At 42.9% G+C, this 16,059-nt stretch overlaps 1 protein-coding gene across 1 annotated transcript in view; it reads left to right on the forward strand.

The window, feature by feature from the left end:
* gdap1l1 (ganglioside induced differentiation associated protein 1 like 1) overlaps positions 1-16,059 on the forward strand; it is a 37,754-nt gene that overhangs the window by 18,236 nt on the left and 3,459 nt on the right. Inside the window, exons 3-5 of the mRNA XM_033041470.1 lie at positions 3,010-3,183; positions 12,582-12,676; positions 15,179-15,293. Coding sequence (XP_032897361.1) covers positions 3,010-3,183; positions 12,582-12,676; positions 15,179-15,293 — 384 coding nt within the window. The remainder of the gene's footprint in view (positions 1-3,009; positions 3,184-12,581; positions 12,677-15,178; positions 15,294-16,059) is intronic.

The raw sequence follows: 16,059 nt of genomic DNA on the forward strand, positions 1-16,059 counted from the left end.
TTTAGTTTAAAGATACAGAGCGAAAACAAGTCTTTTGGCCGACCGAGTCCACACCCATCAGCGATCCCTGCACACTAACGCTATCCCACACACACTAGGGACAATTTACATTAATACCAAGCCAATTTACCTACAACATGTACGTCTTTGGAGTGTGGGAAGAACGAAGATCTCGGAGAAGATCCACTCGGTCACGGGGAGAACATACAAACTCCGTACACCCGTAGTCAGGATCACACCCAAGTCTCTGGTGCTGTAAGGCAGCAAATCTACTGCTGTGCCACTCAAAGATTGTAGTAGGGGGAAGGCTGGAAAAGAGGTGGGGGCGGGACATAACCTGGCAAGTGATAGGAACATACAGGCAAGGGTGTATTGGTAACTGGAATTGTTTTAGTCTGGATTCCAGGGAACCATCATCTGTGGGGTTTAAGGCAAGTACATAAGATCTTCTGAGATTTAATTGACTGGAGAAGCAAGCATTAGTTCATAATTCTTAGGTGCTAAAGTAGACCATCTGGGCCATTGAGTCAATCAGGGCTGATCTATCTTACCCTCTCAACCCCATTCTCAACCCTATTCTCCTAAAACCAGGCAAGAAGTTCTGAATGTCTCACTCCAGCTGCCAACCCTAATGCTCTTATGACAAAATTATATAAGTGTTTCTTTACCTAGTGCCAGGGTCTGGCAGTGTAGTCAGCATGAAAGAGACCCAATGGACATTGGGCGCCAATAACACTTTGTGACTTTAGTACAATTTTTTACTAAAGCATCACAATCATAATAATGTTCTTTTTTTTTTTTAATATCCATTCATTTATTCCGTTTCGGTGCCAAATTGCTTTATGTTTCAATATTTTATAATTTCAGAAAAGTTTTGCCACCTAATCATATTAAGTAGCCATAAAAACTTTTATTTAATTCTGCTCCATTGCCAATTGGAAAGTAATTGGTGGGAGAAGTGTAACGCCTGCAAGACTATTCGCATAATCAACTCATTAGATATTACATGAAAATATAGGAAATATAATCACAGCAAATAAATACCATGTCTAGGTAGTTAATGTATATTCAATAAAATGAAAATGGCTATAACTGGGAATTTTCTACCACCATATATCATGTTAATATATTTATTTTTCTTTTGGCAGTATTTTCAGTATCGAGGTTTTTTAGTATCGTATGCCAACAGGCCCTTCGGCCCACTGAGTCCACACTACCCATCAATCACCCGTACACACTATTCTATGTTATCCCACTTTTTCATCCACTCCCTACACAGTAGAGGCAATTTACAGAGGCCAAATAACCAGCAAAATTGTGGGAGGAAACCAGAACACCCGGAGAAAACCCACTCAGTCACAGGGAGGGAAGGTGCAAACTCCGTACTGACAGCACCCGAGGTCAGGATCGATGCTGGGTCTCTGTCAGGCAGTAGCTTTACCCGCTGTGCTACTGTGCCTCCCTGCCAATTCTGTCCCAAATATCCAGGACCACCACCTATACTGGGGGCAATTTACAGCAGTCAAATCCAAAGTTGCATCCTTAAGTTATTAAGCATCCATGCACCATACGATGCACAGCAATTTCCAGGTCAACAAGTCATTTAAAAAAGTGCACAATAATACTGATACAACATACAATACGTCAAGTAAAGAACATGAGGCAACAACATGTTAAAAGTATTTTTCTACACTGATGAATAATTGATAATTGCAAACTGTTTACTGATTCTAGATAGTCACAATCGATATGTTTTTATAGTGTAGTTATAAGATGGGAAATAGAACTAGGTATTTAAGTGTAGATACCTATACAGTAGATTGTATAAACCTAATTTTGTTAACAGCATTATAGACAATAGACAATAGGTGCAGGAGTTGGCCATTTGGCCATTCAAGCCAGCACCGCCATTCAATGTGATCATGCTGATCATCCACAAACAGTACCCTGTTCCTGCCTTCTCCCCATATCCCCTGACTCCGCTATTTTTAAGAGCCCTATCTAGCTCTCTCTTGAAAGCATCCAGAGAACCTGCCTCCACCGCCCTCTGTGGCAGAGAATTCCACAGACTCACCACTCTCTGTGAGAAAATGTGTTTCCTCGTCTCCGTTCTAAATGGCTTACTGCTTATTCTTAAACTGTGGCCCCTGGTTCTGGACTCCTCCAACATCGGGAACATGTTTCCTGCCCCTAGCGTGTCCAAGCCCTTAAGAATCTTATATGTTTCAATGAGATGCCCTCTCATCCTTCTAAACTCCAGAGTGTACAAGCCCAGCTGCTCCATGCTCTCAGCATATGACAGTCCCGCCATCCCGGGAATTAACCTTGTAAACCTACGCTGCGTTCCCTCAATAGCAAGAATGGCCTTCCTCAAATTAGGGGACCAAAACTGCACACAATACTCCAGGTGTGGTCTCACTAGGGCTATGTACAACTGCAGAAGGACCTCTTTGCTCCTATATTCGATTCCTCTTGTTATAAAGGCCAACATGCCATTCAGTGTATTATCTTCAAGACTTGTAATGGACAACTCAATACATGTTGCAGATATATTCAAATGCATTATTAAGATTATGAGGTATTGCTGCCAATTCTAAAGCATGCAAACCGCGGATGATTAACCAAGGAATAGGATAAAAATCATAAGTTTATTGCAGGACTTTGTTAAGGTTACCTTAGAAATGATAAATGTAATTTGACCTTTAAGAAAACCATAGAAACATTTATTAATTTATAAATTCTGGAAACTGCTTGGGATTTCGGGGGATGGCTGATTTGATTTCTATGTGTGGGTGTTAATTATGTGAAATCTTTATAGATGTTATTTTCCAAGTCTAGGTTGTTATTAAAATATCTTTTATGTGTGGGTGTATTTTTAAATACAATTCTTTGATTGAAATGGTCAGAATAATTACATAGTTATAAAGTTTAGTAATTAAATAATCCTAATTAAAGAGTAGAGCTATGGTCATTTTTGGCAATGCATTATTTATGTTTTTATCACTTCAGAAAACTACCCAAGGTTAATTCCAGAAACAGGAAGCCTTATTTATCCCAGAATGCAACACTTTAAAGACCTGCTCGATTCACTTCCAATGGACGCCTACACTCATGGCTGCATTCTTCATCCTGAACTGACCACGGAATCCATGATCCCAAAGTATGCCACAGCTGAAATCCGCAGTAAGTCAATGCACAAACACTTGAGCAGGACGGAGTTTCAAGTACAAATACCTAGACGTTGTAGTGTTACATGGGCAATTGACAATCATTGGTGCAAGTGTTAATTTCAATAGACAATGGACAATAGGCAATAGGTGCAGGAGTAGGCCATTTGGCCCCTTCGAGCCAGCACTGTGATCATGGCTGATCATCCACAATCAGTACCCCGTTCCTGGCTTCTCCCCATAACCCCTGAATCCGCTATCCTTAAGAGCTCTATTTAACTCTCTCTTGAAAGCATCCAGAGAATTGACCTCCACTGCCTTCTGAGGTAGCGAATTCCACAGATTTATCCCTGTTCTAAGTGGCCTACCCCTTATTCATAAACGGTGGCCCCTGGTTTTGAACTCCCCCAACATCGGGAACATGTTTCCTGCCTCTAGCGTGTCCAATCCCTTAATATGTTTCAATGAGATGCCCTCTCATCCTTCTAAATTCCAGAGTATACAAGCCCAGCCACTCCGTTCTATCCACATATGACAGTCCGGCCATCCCGGGAATCAACCTCGTGAACCTACGCTGCATTCCCTCAATAGTTTCAAAGTTGGTTAAAATAAATTAGGGGGCTGCATGGTGGTGCGGTGGTAAGTTGCTGCCTTACAACACCAGAGACCCAGGTTCGGTCCTGACAACGGGCGCTGTCTGTAGGGAGTTTGTACGTTCTCCCCGTGACCGTGTGGGTTTTCCCCGGGTGCTCGGGTTTCCTCCCGTCAATATTACCGAAGCCAATGAACTTACAAATCTGAACGTCTTTGGAGTGTGGGAGGAAACCAGTGCACCCGGGGCAAACCCACGCAGTCACGGGGAGAACATACAAATTCTGTACAGACAGCACCCGTAGTCAGGATCGAACCTGGGTCTCTGGCCCGGTAAAGGGCCTGTCCCACTGTATGAGGTAATTCAAGCGTTCTCCCGACTTTTCCCCCGATTCGAACTCGGAGAATGTCCGTGGTGGGTCCGTAGGAGTTCGTGGATGTCCCGTAGCGGCTAGTACGAGTAACAGTAGGTACTCGGGAAGTCCGGTAAACTCGTGACGTTTTTTCAACACTGTGAAAAATGTCCACGAGTAAAAAATACTCGTGATGAAAAAAATTGTTACTTTTTACTCGTACGAGCCGCTACGAGACATCCACAAACTCCCACGGACCCGCTACCCTCCCTCTATCGTATTGTATCATATCTATATTGGGGAAACTGAACCAGTCTGAGGTAGGGTCTCGACCCGAAACGTTACCTGTTCCTTTTCTCCAGAGATGCTGCCGGACTCGCTGAGTTACACCAGCATTTTGTGTCTATCTTAGGGGAAATTGAAATCCTATCTGCTATAAACCTTAGGTACACAAAATTGCTGGGGAAACTCAGCGGGTGCAGCAGCATCTATGGAGCGAAGGAAATAGGCGACGTTTCGGGCCGAAACCCTTCTTCAGACTGATGGGGGGTGGGGGGGGGAAAGAAAGAAGGAAAAGGGGAGGAGGAGGAGGAGCCCGAGGGCGGGCGGATGGGAGGAGACAGCTAGAGGGTTAAGGAAGGGGAGGAGACAGCAAGGGCTAGCCAAATTGGGAGAATTCAATGTTAATGCCATAAGGACGCAAGGTCCCCAGACGGAATATGAGGTGCTGTTCCTCCAATTTCCGCTGTTGCTCACTCTGGCAATGGAGGAGACCCAGGACAGAGAGGTCGGATTGGGAATGGGAGGGGGAGTTGAAGTGCTGAGCCACCGGGAGCGTTCCCTTTTGAAATTCGATATTCCAGCATCTGCAGTTCCCTTTTGAAATTCGATATTCCAGCATCTGCAGTTCCCTTTTGAACGCAATTTTGTGTACCTTCGATATTCCAGCATCTGCAGTTCCCTTTTGAATGCTATAAACCTTATTCCTCTTACACCTGATCAAGCTCTGAATTGGGATATTTTGCCTGCCTTAAATGTATATTAAAGGTTGATATCTGAGCATGTTGATTTGTGATATTGGGTTATCTATTATACATCAGCAATATTCATACTGATGACCTAAGTGAATAGATCAAAATGTACTTAAGTTAACCTTCAACAAAAACTGAAGACCGAAACAGTTCTGAACTCATGACTCTAGCACTTGATGTGTGCATGGATTTACATACACATATATGTACATAGTCCAAGTAAATGTTAAAAGAAATGGTCATATTTCCATAATTTAACCATAAAGCATAATTTGACAAGAATAAGTCCGAGAATAATACTTTGTTCTGGGAACATTGCACAGTCAAATTTGAACTTTAGTTGTGCTGCAATATTCTGCGTGTATTAAAAGAACAGATGTGACAAGGAGATAAAGAGACAAGATGTCCAGTTGTTAGTAGAGCTATTGAATATCACAACGGGCTATTCTTAAAAACAGTGCAGCACAAATTAAAATAAGGAAGGAACTGCAGATGCTGGTTTAAAGCAAAGATAGACACAAAAAGCTGGAGTAACTCAGCGGGTCAGACAACATCTCTGGAGAAAAGGAATCGGTGACGTTTTGGGTTGAGACCCTTCCTCAGTATCTATGTATTCAGTAACCATGGTAGATAAAGCATTTAGCCAGAATCCAATGGACTTGTGCAGATGGACATAGAAGATCTCTTGGTGCTAGTCAAAAATGAGCAGGGATGTTACTTCATACTGTTCGCCACCGTTTCTTCTGTAAAAACATCATCACTTCAAATTAATTGGTGATTTTCTCCTGGAGGCTGTGGAAATTGTCTGTGTCTATCACAAAGTCATTACTGCACAGTGTCTTTTTAAATCATTTGTAACATATCATTTGGAAAAAAATACCGTAGTAGTTAAAGTCTGAAGAAGGATCCCAACCCAAAGCGTCACCTATCCATTTTCTCCAGAGATATCGCCTGATCTGCTGAGTTACTCCATCATTTTGCGTCTACCCTACCTTTATAGTTCTTGTCTATAACAGGATGCCATTCTGGAAAGAATCCCGTTTGCAAAGATGCAATTTGAGATATGTCTGTCTCTCTCCCACGACCTAATCATAATTCAAATTCATGTGATGTTGATAATTGTGACATTCTCAGTCCTCCTGTTTGCCTCCGTGCCTGACTGCCAAGGGTGCTAATCCATTAAATTATGTGAAAATTGTCTTCAGCTTTTTTTTCGATAGTCCCATTGATTTCTATTTCTCATTTGGACTTCTTTCCTCCTGGGATTTTCTAGCAGAATGAACATTTCCCCTGTGCTGGGCTGCTTGCCAACAAGCCCAGTGCGCTGCCAACTCCTCCCCATCAATCTTCTTCGATGTCCAGTTGTTCCGGACAGCCCTTGGTCCAGCCCTTGAATATCCCAAATGGGCTATTCTTAACAACAGGGCAGCACAAGATAAAAGTAACCATGCTAGATAACACATTAAACCAGAATCTAATGTACTTGTTCAGATGGACAGAGAAGATCTTTTGGTGCTAGTCAAAGCCGAGAGAGAAATGACTTCTGTAAAAATATAATCTCTACAAATGAATTGGTCAGAGAACGGTCCTGAGCTACTATCCACCTCATTGGAGACGCTCGGACTATCTTTAATCAGACTTTACTGGACTTTATCTAGCACTAAACATTATTCCTTTTATCATATATCTGTACACTGTTTAGTCTTGCCACTGACTGATTAGCACGCAACAAAAGCTTTTCATTGTACCTTGATACACGTGACAATAAACTAAACTCAACTAAACGCATGGTGGAAATTGACTTGTCTCATCCACCTACATAATTTTTGTCAGATTCCAGTGAAATGACGTCACACAATAGTCTCAACCTACTTGTGTTTATTCCCATTGATCTTTCCAATTCACCACCACCATACAAGGACAGAGGAATCTCTTCTGTCTTCAGCATCATGCCGCTTTACTTAATAATTTGTTGAAGTTTTTAGCAGAGTGTCTCCACTGTTGGCTAAAATGTTCTGATAAACATATTTATTAAATATTTTAGATGGTCACTTCTTCTGGGATTTGATGATAATTTAACAATCTATTTCTGAAGCATAATGATGACGACTAGTTTTCTCATGGTTCCTTGAGGTTAATTGAACTTGTTTCAACAGAAATGTTCTCAAGATATTTGCATGTCGAGATGAATCAGTTAAAATGACACATCTTTTCCTATTCTTCGAGCCACCCACAGGGTATGTTCCAAAACTGAGACAGTTAACAGCAGCCGGCCTGTTTCATAAGCCTTTTTCAAAATTCACGTCAGGGTCAAGTTCTTATTATCATTGGCATCAGATTAATCTTTGTTCCAGCCTACTCTCCCATTCATTGGAATCTAAATATATTTTCTGCTTAGTTATTAGGGTCACCATTGTTAAAAAAATAGATATACCATTCCAAGTTGGGAGGTTAGAAATGCTTGCTTTATGTAAATATTACCCATTTTCCCATCAGATTCATTCTTTAACCAGGCAGTTAGAGTCGTAGAGGCATACAGCACGGAAACAGGACCTTCCCCTTCACATGAAGGGACTATTTACACTTCCCTTCCCATGAAGGCAACACGGTGGTGCAGCAGTAGAGTTGCTGCCTTACAGTGCTAGAGACCCGAGTTTGATCCTGACTACGGGTGCTGTCTGTACGGAGTTTGTAACATTCTCCCCGTGACCGCATGGATTTTCTCCGGGTGCTCTAGATTCCTCCCACACTCCATAGACGTACAGGTTTGTAGGTTAATTGGCTTCGTTTAATTATAAATTGTCCCTAGTATGTGTAGGATAGTGTTAGTGTGGGAGGATCGCTGTTCAGCATGGACTCGGTGAGCCGAAGGGCCTGTTTCTACACTCTATCTCTACACTAAAGTAAACTAAACTGAACTAAAACATGCCCAACTACCCACCCTATAAATATTGGGGTCTGGGTTACTATCTATAATATTGAACCGGATCGTGTCGATGTACGCTCTGGGACTTCTCCAAAAAACAGTAGACCACTGTCTGTAAAAGGTCACCGTTAATCAGTGATCTACTAATGTACATGGGTGACAACAATGATTCTCTGTAGACTTGATGTCCCATTTCCACAGAGGAAACGACGTGCATGGACACATCAGGCCAAAAAACCGTCTACTCAGCGTAACTACAATTGATGAGTACGGGTGTCAGAGGTTATGAGGAGAAGGCAGGAGAATGTGGTTAGGAGGGAGAAATAGATCAGCTATGAGTGAATGGCAGAATAGACTTGATGGGCCGAATGGACTAATCCTGCTCCTATCACTTATGACCTTATGACCTTATACAAATTTGCTTTGTGGATAATTAATAGACTGCCTGATTTGATGCCTGTGACAGGCGATGGATTGGAATGATTCTGCAGCATTTGATTTAGTAACGACCTTCACGCCCACGCAAGGAGCTATTTCTGTACTGCATGCTGTCTGTTCCTAAGTGCCAGTCTCCTCTGCCAAAGAGACATTTGGAAACTGAGACAAAATGGCCTGCGATGAGTGGGAAGGGTTACCTGGGTCAGTTAATTTGACTGGCAGGGAATTGACATAATTACAGGTGTAAGCGCAGATCTGTCTTCCCCATCTAAATGATCCCCTTCCCCTTCCCCACAGAAGGAGGAGGAGCCATCTTGGTGAACGGCTGCTAGCAGCAGCCGTCCGTCTTAAATTCGCTTTTTTTTAGTTTTTAGTGAGTCCTGTTTTTTTGTTTGTAGGGGATATGGTCTTTTAATGTGGGGGGGTAGGTGTTACTTTATTTATAAGTCCCTACCTGGTCGGTGTGGCAGCCTTTTTTCCGGGCTGCCCGTCGACCCGTCGTCGTGGCCTACCAGCGGGCTTGGAGCGCTGTTTCTTGGCGGGAACCACCCAGCACCTCGGCCTGCGTGGCGGCACTGCATTGGAGCGCTGGAGCGCTGGAGCGGAGCGGAGCGGGCGATGCCTTGCCTGGGTCGCCGCGCTGGAGCTCTAGCGAGCTGGACCGCCGTGAGCAACATCTCCGGGCTGCGGGTTTGCGGAGCGTAGAGGCGGCAAGGCGGCAGTGAGGAGAGTGGGCGCCGACTTTTTCATCTGGAGCCTGGGAGCGCCAAACCGACGCGGCCTTGTCGGCTTCGGCAGCCGCGGGCTCCAACCAGGAAGCGGCCGTTCCAAGTGGCCCAGCCGCCGAAATGACTCTCCCGACGCCGGGGCAAGACCACCCGGTGAGAACGGCCAGGGACATCGGGCCTCCGTACAGGCAATTGCGGTGGCCTCAATAGGCCTGACTTTGGGGTGAACATGGGGTGGGGACTGGACATTGTGCCTTCCTCCACAGTGCTATCCACTGTGGGGGGATGATTTTTTTTGTCTAACTAGTCTTGTAGGTCTGTGTCCAAGATGGCTGCCGTGAAGAGAGAGTGGACGCTGGCACGATTTGGTTGCCGCTGCTCTCTCTTCACACTGTGTTTTTGATTTTCTGTTTTTGGAATGAATTCTGTTTTTAATTTGTGTCATTGTGATGTCTTTAATTACTTGTTTTACTCCGATTATATGTTTTTATTCCGATTACTATGTAAGGTGTCCTTGAGATGTATGAAAGGCGCCCATTAAATAAAATCTATTATTATTATTATCTACGAAAGGAAGATTTTGGGAACCCCACCTCGTCTACTTTCTGGCTTCATCACTTTGATCAATGGACATTGCATTGCAGAATATACTAACAATACTCAAACAATTAAAAGGTGCAGACATCTTATAAAGCAAAACTGACGTCCTTTGCATCAGGAGAAAAAATAAACGTCTTAAAACTTAACTATGTTATTATTGAAAAAAATAAAGTTGAGGCAAGTTTTTCAAATCAATACCTAGTTAAAATATCAACTTTAACCAGGCCTAACCTGTAAATAATTATTTCTATATGCAGTTTTGGATAAAGGTATTGTTACTGAACATGTAACCTGGCCTTGCACAACTTGGTCGGCATGGTGGCGCAGCAGTAGAGTTGCTGCCTTACAGCGCCAGAGACCCGGGTTCGATCCCGACTACGGCTGCTGTCCGTACGGAGTTTGTACGTTCCCCACGTACAAAAGAAAAGACTCTCCCACTAGTGGAAACCCACGTAGGTTTTCTCTGAGATCTTCCCTTTTCTCTCACCCTCCAAAGACATACAGGTTTGTAGGCTAATTGGCTTGGTATAAATCTTAATTGTCCCTAGAGTGTGTAGGGTAGTGTTAGTGTGCATGGATCGCTGGTCAGCATGGACTCAATGGGCCAAAGTCCCTGTTTCCGTGCTGTATCTCTAAACTAAACTAAGCCCAACTTTATTTTTGCATTTGGGTTTGTTCTCGCCATTATTTCATTCTTATTTATTTACTCATATTTTTGTTAGTGTTTTACAATCTGCTGATGGACTTGTTTACCCCTGTTCTCGATCCTCGTTCGCCATCTGCAGGACTCTAGACTTTGGATTTATTTTATTTTTTTTTTCAGACGTACAGTAATTCATGACATTTAAGTATCAGCTTCATTGCTTGCTTTACCTAGTCAAGATTGTACAATAGGTTAATCTATCCGCGCAGATCCACTCACTAGTCATGTTCTACAATCAGTATATTTAGTCTAACGTTAGACTAAATGTTAGGTGGCGCAGCTGGTAGATCCGCTGCCTCACAACTCCAGAGACCCGAGTTCGATCTTGACCTCGGGTGCTGTCTGTGTGGAGTTTACATGTTGTCCTCGGACTGTGTGGATTTCCTCCGGATGCTTCGGTTTCCTCCCACATCCCAACGACGTGCGGTTTGTAGGTTAATTGGGCTCTGTAAATTGCCACAAATGTGTAGGAAATGGATGAGAAAGTGGGATAACATAGAACTAGTGTGAACGGATGGTCAATGGGTGGCATGGACTTGATGTTGCAGTTGTATAAGACGTTGGTGAGGACACATTTAGAGTATTGTGTTCAGTTCTGGTCACCATGTTATAGGAAAGATGTTGTCAAGCTGGAAAGGGTACTGAGAAGATTTACGAGGCTGTTGCCAGGACTAGAGGATCTGAGCTGTACACAGAGGTTGTGTAGGTTGGGACTCTATTCCTTGGAGCGTAGGAGGATGAGGGGTGATCGTTTAGAGGTGTATAAGATCATGAGAGGAATAGGATCGGGTAGATGCACAGTCTCTTGCCCACAGTAGGTGAATCGAGGACCAGAGGACATAGGTTTCAGGTGAAGGGGAAGAGATTTAATAGGAATCTGAGGGATCATTTTTTTCACACAAAGCATGGTGGGTGAATGGAACAAGCTGCCAGAGGAGGTAGTTGAGGCTGAGACTATCCCAATATTTAAGAAACAGTTAGACAGGTACATGGATAGCACAGGTTTGGAGGGATATGGACCAAATGCTGGCAGGTGGGACAAGTATAGCTGGAACATGTTGGGCCAAAAGGCCTGTTTCCACACTGTTTCACTCTATGACTCTAAATAAGGTAGGTGAGAATGCATAAGAATGTCAAGCACATAAAATGGCGCTGGTGTGTGAAAACAGACTATAATGTTTGAAAGACCCTGTCAACTACTTTGAACACTCCAATTATATTGACAATTGCGACATTCTGCTGTGTAGGAAGCTTTACATGAAGTTTAATGTAATGAAGGAACATAACGTACTGTGTAAATTGCATTGATTAAACTAAAAGATTAAACTTTGCAGGTTCATGTTTCTGCCATGATCTCATTATGCATCAGATGACATTTTATCAATTGTACAATATCGATGAGTGGCCAAAGCTCACTGCAGTTTGCACAGAATGTTACCCAATTAATCAGATAGGCAAATAAACCCCACTTGAATCATTTCTATCGCAATCAATTTTTTTTCTCCAAAATAAAATTGCTTGAAGGCACAGCACTTGATTTAGTCAACTTAAAAATAAAATAATGACGACATAACTATTCTTTCCACAGCTTCCTCCGACTTTGTTTGGATTTTACTGATGAAGTAATAATTAAGCATACATTGTATAGCATAGCCTGTTAATGGCCTGGTTTGAGAGGATGTTTCCACTAGTGGGAGAGTCCAGGACCTGGGCCATAGCCTCAGAATAAAAGGACGATCCTTTAGAAAGGAGATGAGGAGGAATTTCTTTAGTCGAGGGTGGTGAATCGGTGGAATTCATTGCCACAGACGGCTATGGAGGCCAAGTCAATAGATATTTTTAAGGCAGAGGCAGGAGAATGGGGCTGAGAGGTAAAGATTGATCAGCCATGATTGGATTGGCGGAGGAGACTTAATGGGCCGGATGGCCTAATTCTGCTCCAAGAACTTAAGGGAATGATTTCTTACACTATTCTGTACTATTATTTTTTACTGTACTGCACATGGTGTGATGGTACAAATATTCTTTTCCCTCCTTTCAACAGGGCACTTAGTAAACACTGCAGCAGAACTGTTGAAGCTTGACCAAGAACAACCTCAACTCACAGAGCCATATCTTTCCAAACAAAAAAAACTAATGGTACTACAAACTAAGTTTTCTTTCAGCATGTTTTTGGAAATAAAGCGATACTTTGCGGTTTAAGCTATTCTGCTCTGCGTCTATCCGATTTAGCAACATAATGAAGGATGTCCTCGGTGTGAGGATGGACTTTGTGGTAACAGGGTGGTAAAAATAAGGGAATTTAAAAAAGAAGGGAATTTTTAGAACTTTTCACAGAGAGTGAAACATAAAATATTCTCCCCTTGGTTAAACCCACCAAGGAACTAGATGTAACATTAGTAGAAGGAGAGCTGTCAGAATGCGATATCTAGAAGCTAGGAAGCTAAGGTATATTTTACATCCACTTTAAAGTTATTTGAAGAAGTTACTTGTTTGAAAAAATGACTTTGGAGAGAGTCCACAAAATTCCTTCATCTTAATTTAGATTTAAATCGTTTTAAATTGTTCCGATTACAACATTTTGACAGGGCCACGTACCAGCAGGTATAACAGGAATGTTATTTGTCCAGTCAGCTACTTTTTGAACATGAACCACCACTCACATTTCAACCTGTCACTGGATCAGCATATCCTTATGTAGGCAAGACGGAAGTATTGTATGTCGTCATAAACTGCAATGGGCAGGACAACAGCCAAACAAACTAACACATATGAATTTAAGTCCGTAATGTTTTAATACTAACATATCAAGTCCACATTTACATCAGTTCAGATTTGGGGAGAAGGCAATGTAATGGTTGGTTAGGAGGTTTGATTAGTAAGTGTGTCAAGGGTTACGGGGAGAAGCCAGCAGAATGGTGTTGAGAGGGAAAGATAGATCATCCATGATTGAATAGCGGAGTCGGCTTGATGGGCCGATTGGCCTGATTCTGCTGCTGGAACTTATGAACTGATGAGGTGGGATCCACACGGGTGAAGCAAGTCAGTCTAAAGAAGGGTCGCCTATCCATGTCCTCGTGAGGTACTGCCTGGCTTGCCGAACTACTCTAGTGCTTTAGCAAACCAATATCTGCAGTTCCTTGATTCCACGTATTTCTGCTTCCAATGATATTGATAGGATGCGGGGCAGGAGTGCAGCAATGGCTTCCTTTACAGCCCCGACCTGTGGAGATGTTTAAGAAAGAACTGCAGATGATGGAAAAATCGGAGGTAGACAAAAATGCTGGAGAAACTCAGCGGGTGAGGCAGCATCTATGGAGCGAAGGAATAGGCGCCGTTTCGGGTTGAGACCCTTCTTCCGAGAGCTGTGGAGAGACAGCTGGTGGATCAAAAGAGACCCAGATGCACAGGGTGATGTGTCTCTGGGACAGTGGATGAAGTCTTAAGGGCCTGTCCCACTTGGGCGTCATTTACGCGACATAATTTACGCATCATGACGCACGACGCGCGCGTCGTGACACGCACGTGATATGCGCCTGTTGCGCATTGCGTGCGCATGGTGCGCATTACGGTCGCATGCAGCGCCCCATGATTTCGGGATATACAAAAGATTCACCATCTGCGTGACGCACAAATGACGCCCAAGGCGGACAGGCCCTTTAGAAGTCCATTACCCAGGCCTAGATAAACACAATGCTCTGCATTCTCCCAGAATTGATGGCCCTGGGAACTGTTCCTATTGTGACCTTTTTGTTCCCACTAAGGAATTTTAGCATCAAGTATTGTGTGAATATATTATCTCCCAATGAAGGCTTCATCCACATTGGACACAACTCCCTCAATGATGTACAATGACAGGCAACATTCGCAGAAACAAATTCTACTCAATAATTAATAACAAATTTGGCAACATTCCTAGTTTTAATTAATAGAGAGATATGGGCCAAAAGCAGGCAGGTGAGACTAGTGTCGATGGGGCATCATGATCAGCATGGGAAAGATGGGCCAAAGAGCCAACTTTACCTTTTGCAGGATAAAATGTTTCCTTGCTCTATGACTCTATGACTACATAACTATATAAATATCAGACATGTAGATTGCTTTTTTTGTCAAAAGATTGATACTAAAATCGCAGCATAAAAAGTAATAGAAAATCTAACTTGAGTGCAAGAATGATGCACCATAACAACATTTTGTCATGACAAGGCCCCCTCTCATGCAATCTAGCAACAAAACTTCAAGGATTTAGAAACACAAACTGCAGCAATTAAGATTTTAGAGCATGTTTATAATGTTCTACGAAAACATAGAACTGATTAGTCCGTAGCGGCGACTACGGAGGGTCAGGGCCCCGACCACGGGTGAAGAGGGAGGAGGAGGAGGAGGACTGTCTGAACTGTATTGCCTTCCACCACAGTGAAGAATGCCGTGGTGGATGTGTGTTGAATTATGTTGTGCATGTGTCCTTTTTTTAATTATAACGCTGCATGGTAAATGACATTTCACTGTGACACATAAATTTGAACTTGAACTTGAATTAAACATAGAAATTAAGCATGCATTTCAGAGTTCCAATACACTTTTAATTTTCGCATGAGTTTCGATCACAGTAACATCCAGTTTCTTTCACGTTCTGTGTAGGCCAAGATACTCGACCATGATGATGTGAACAACCTGATGAAAATTCTGAGTGAGTTGGGCAAAGTTTTAGATCAAGTGGAAGCAGAGCTTGAACAGAGGAAACACAAACTTGCAGGTATGACATTGTAACAAATAAGTATTTGCATTTAAATTATTAGGTGAAAAGGTAAAGGTTTCCATGGTGTACGACGCTATAGCTTGGCTATGTCAAGCAACATGGATGGATTGTGAAACAGATAAAAACGTATCAAGCATTGTATGAATATATTATCCCCCCCAATGAAGGCTTCATCCATATTGGATACAATAACAGCGGCACGGTGGCGCAGCGGTAGAGTTGCTGCCTTACAGCGCCAGAGACCCGAGTTCGATCCTGACTACGGGTGCTGTCTGTCGGAATTTGTACGTTCTCCCTGTGATTGAGTGGGTTTTCTCCGGGATCTCCAGTTTCCTTTCACACTCCAGAGACGCACAGGTTTGTAGGCTAATTGGCTTGGTAAATTGTAAATTGTCCCTAGTGTGTGTAGTCTGCGGTGAAATCTTGGCCCCCAGAGTGGACCAAGTGTGGCACTATGTCCATTATTATTTCATTAACCTTTAACCAGTTATTCTATTATTGAAAGATAATGACCTGTTTAACTGCAAATTGTAAGAAGCGGTTCTGAAATGTTCTTCTGTTATACTCACCAAAACCGTTTTTTTCCATACTGCTATTGTCCACAAGTAGTCAATTAAGTAAATCTCAAGAAGGGTCTCGACCCGAGACGTCACCCATTTCTTCTCTCCAGAGATGCTGCCTCTCCCACTGAGTTAAAGGCCTGTCCCACTGTACGAGGTAATTCAAGAGTTCTCCCGAGTTTCCCGATTCAAACTCGGAGAAT

Source organism: Amblyraja radiata, chromosome 23 (assembly GCF_010909765.2).
Source record: "Amblyraja radiata isolate CabotCenter1 chromosome 23, sAmbRad1.1.pri, whole genome shotgun sequence".
Classification (NCBI taxonomy): Eukaryota; Metazoa; Chordata; class Chondrichthyes; order Rajiformes; family Rajidae; genus Amblyraja; species Amblyraja radiata.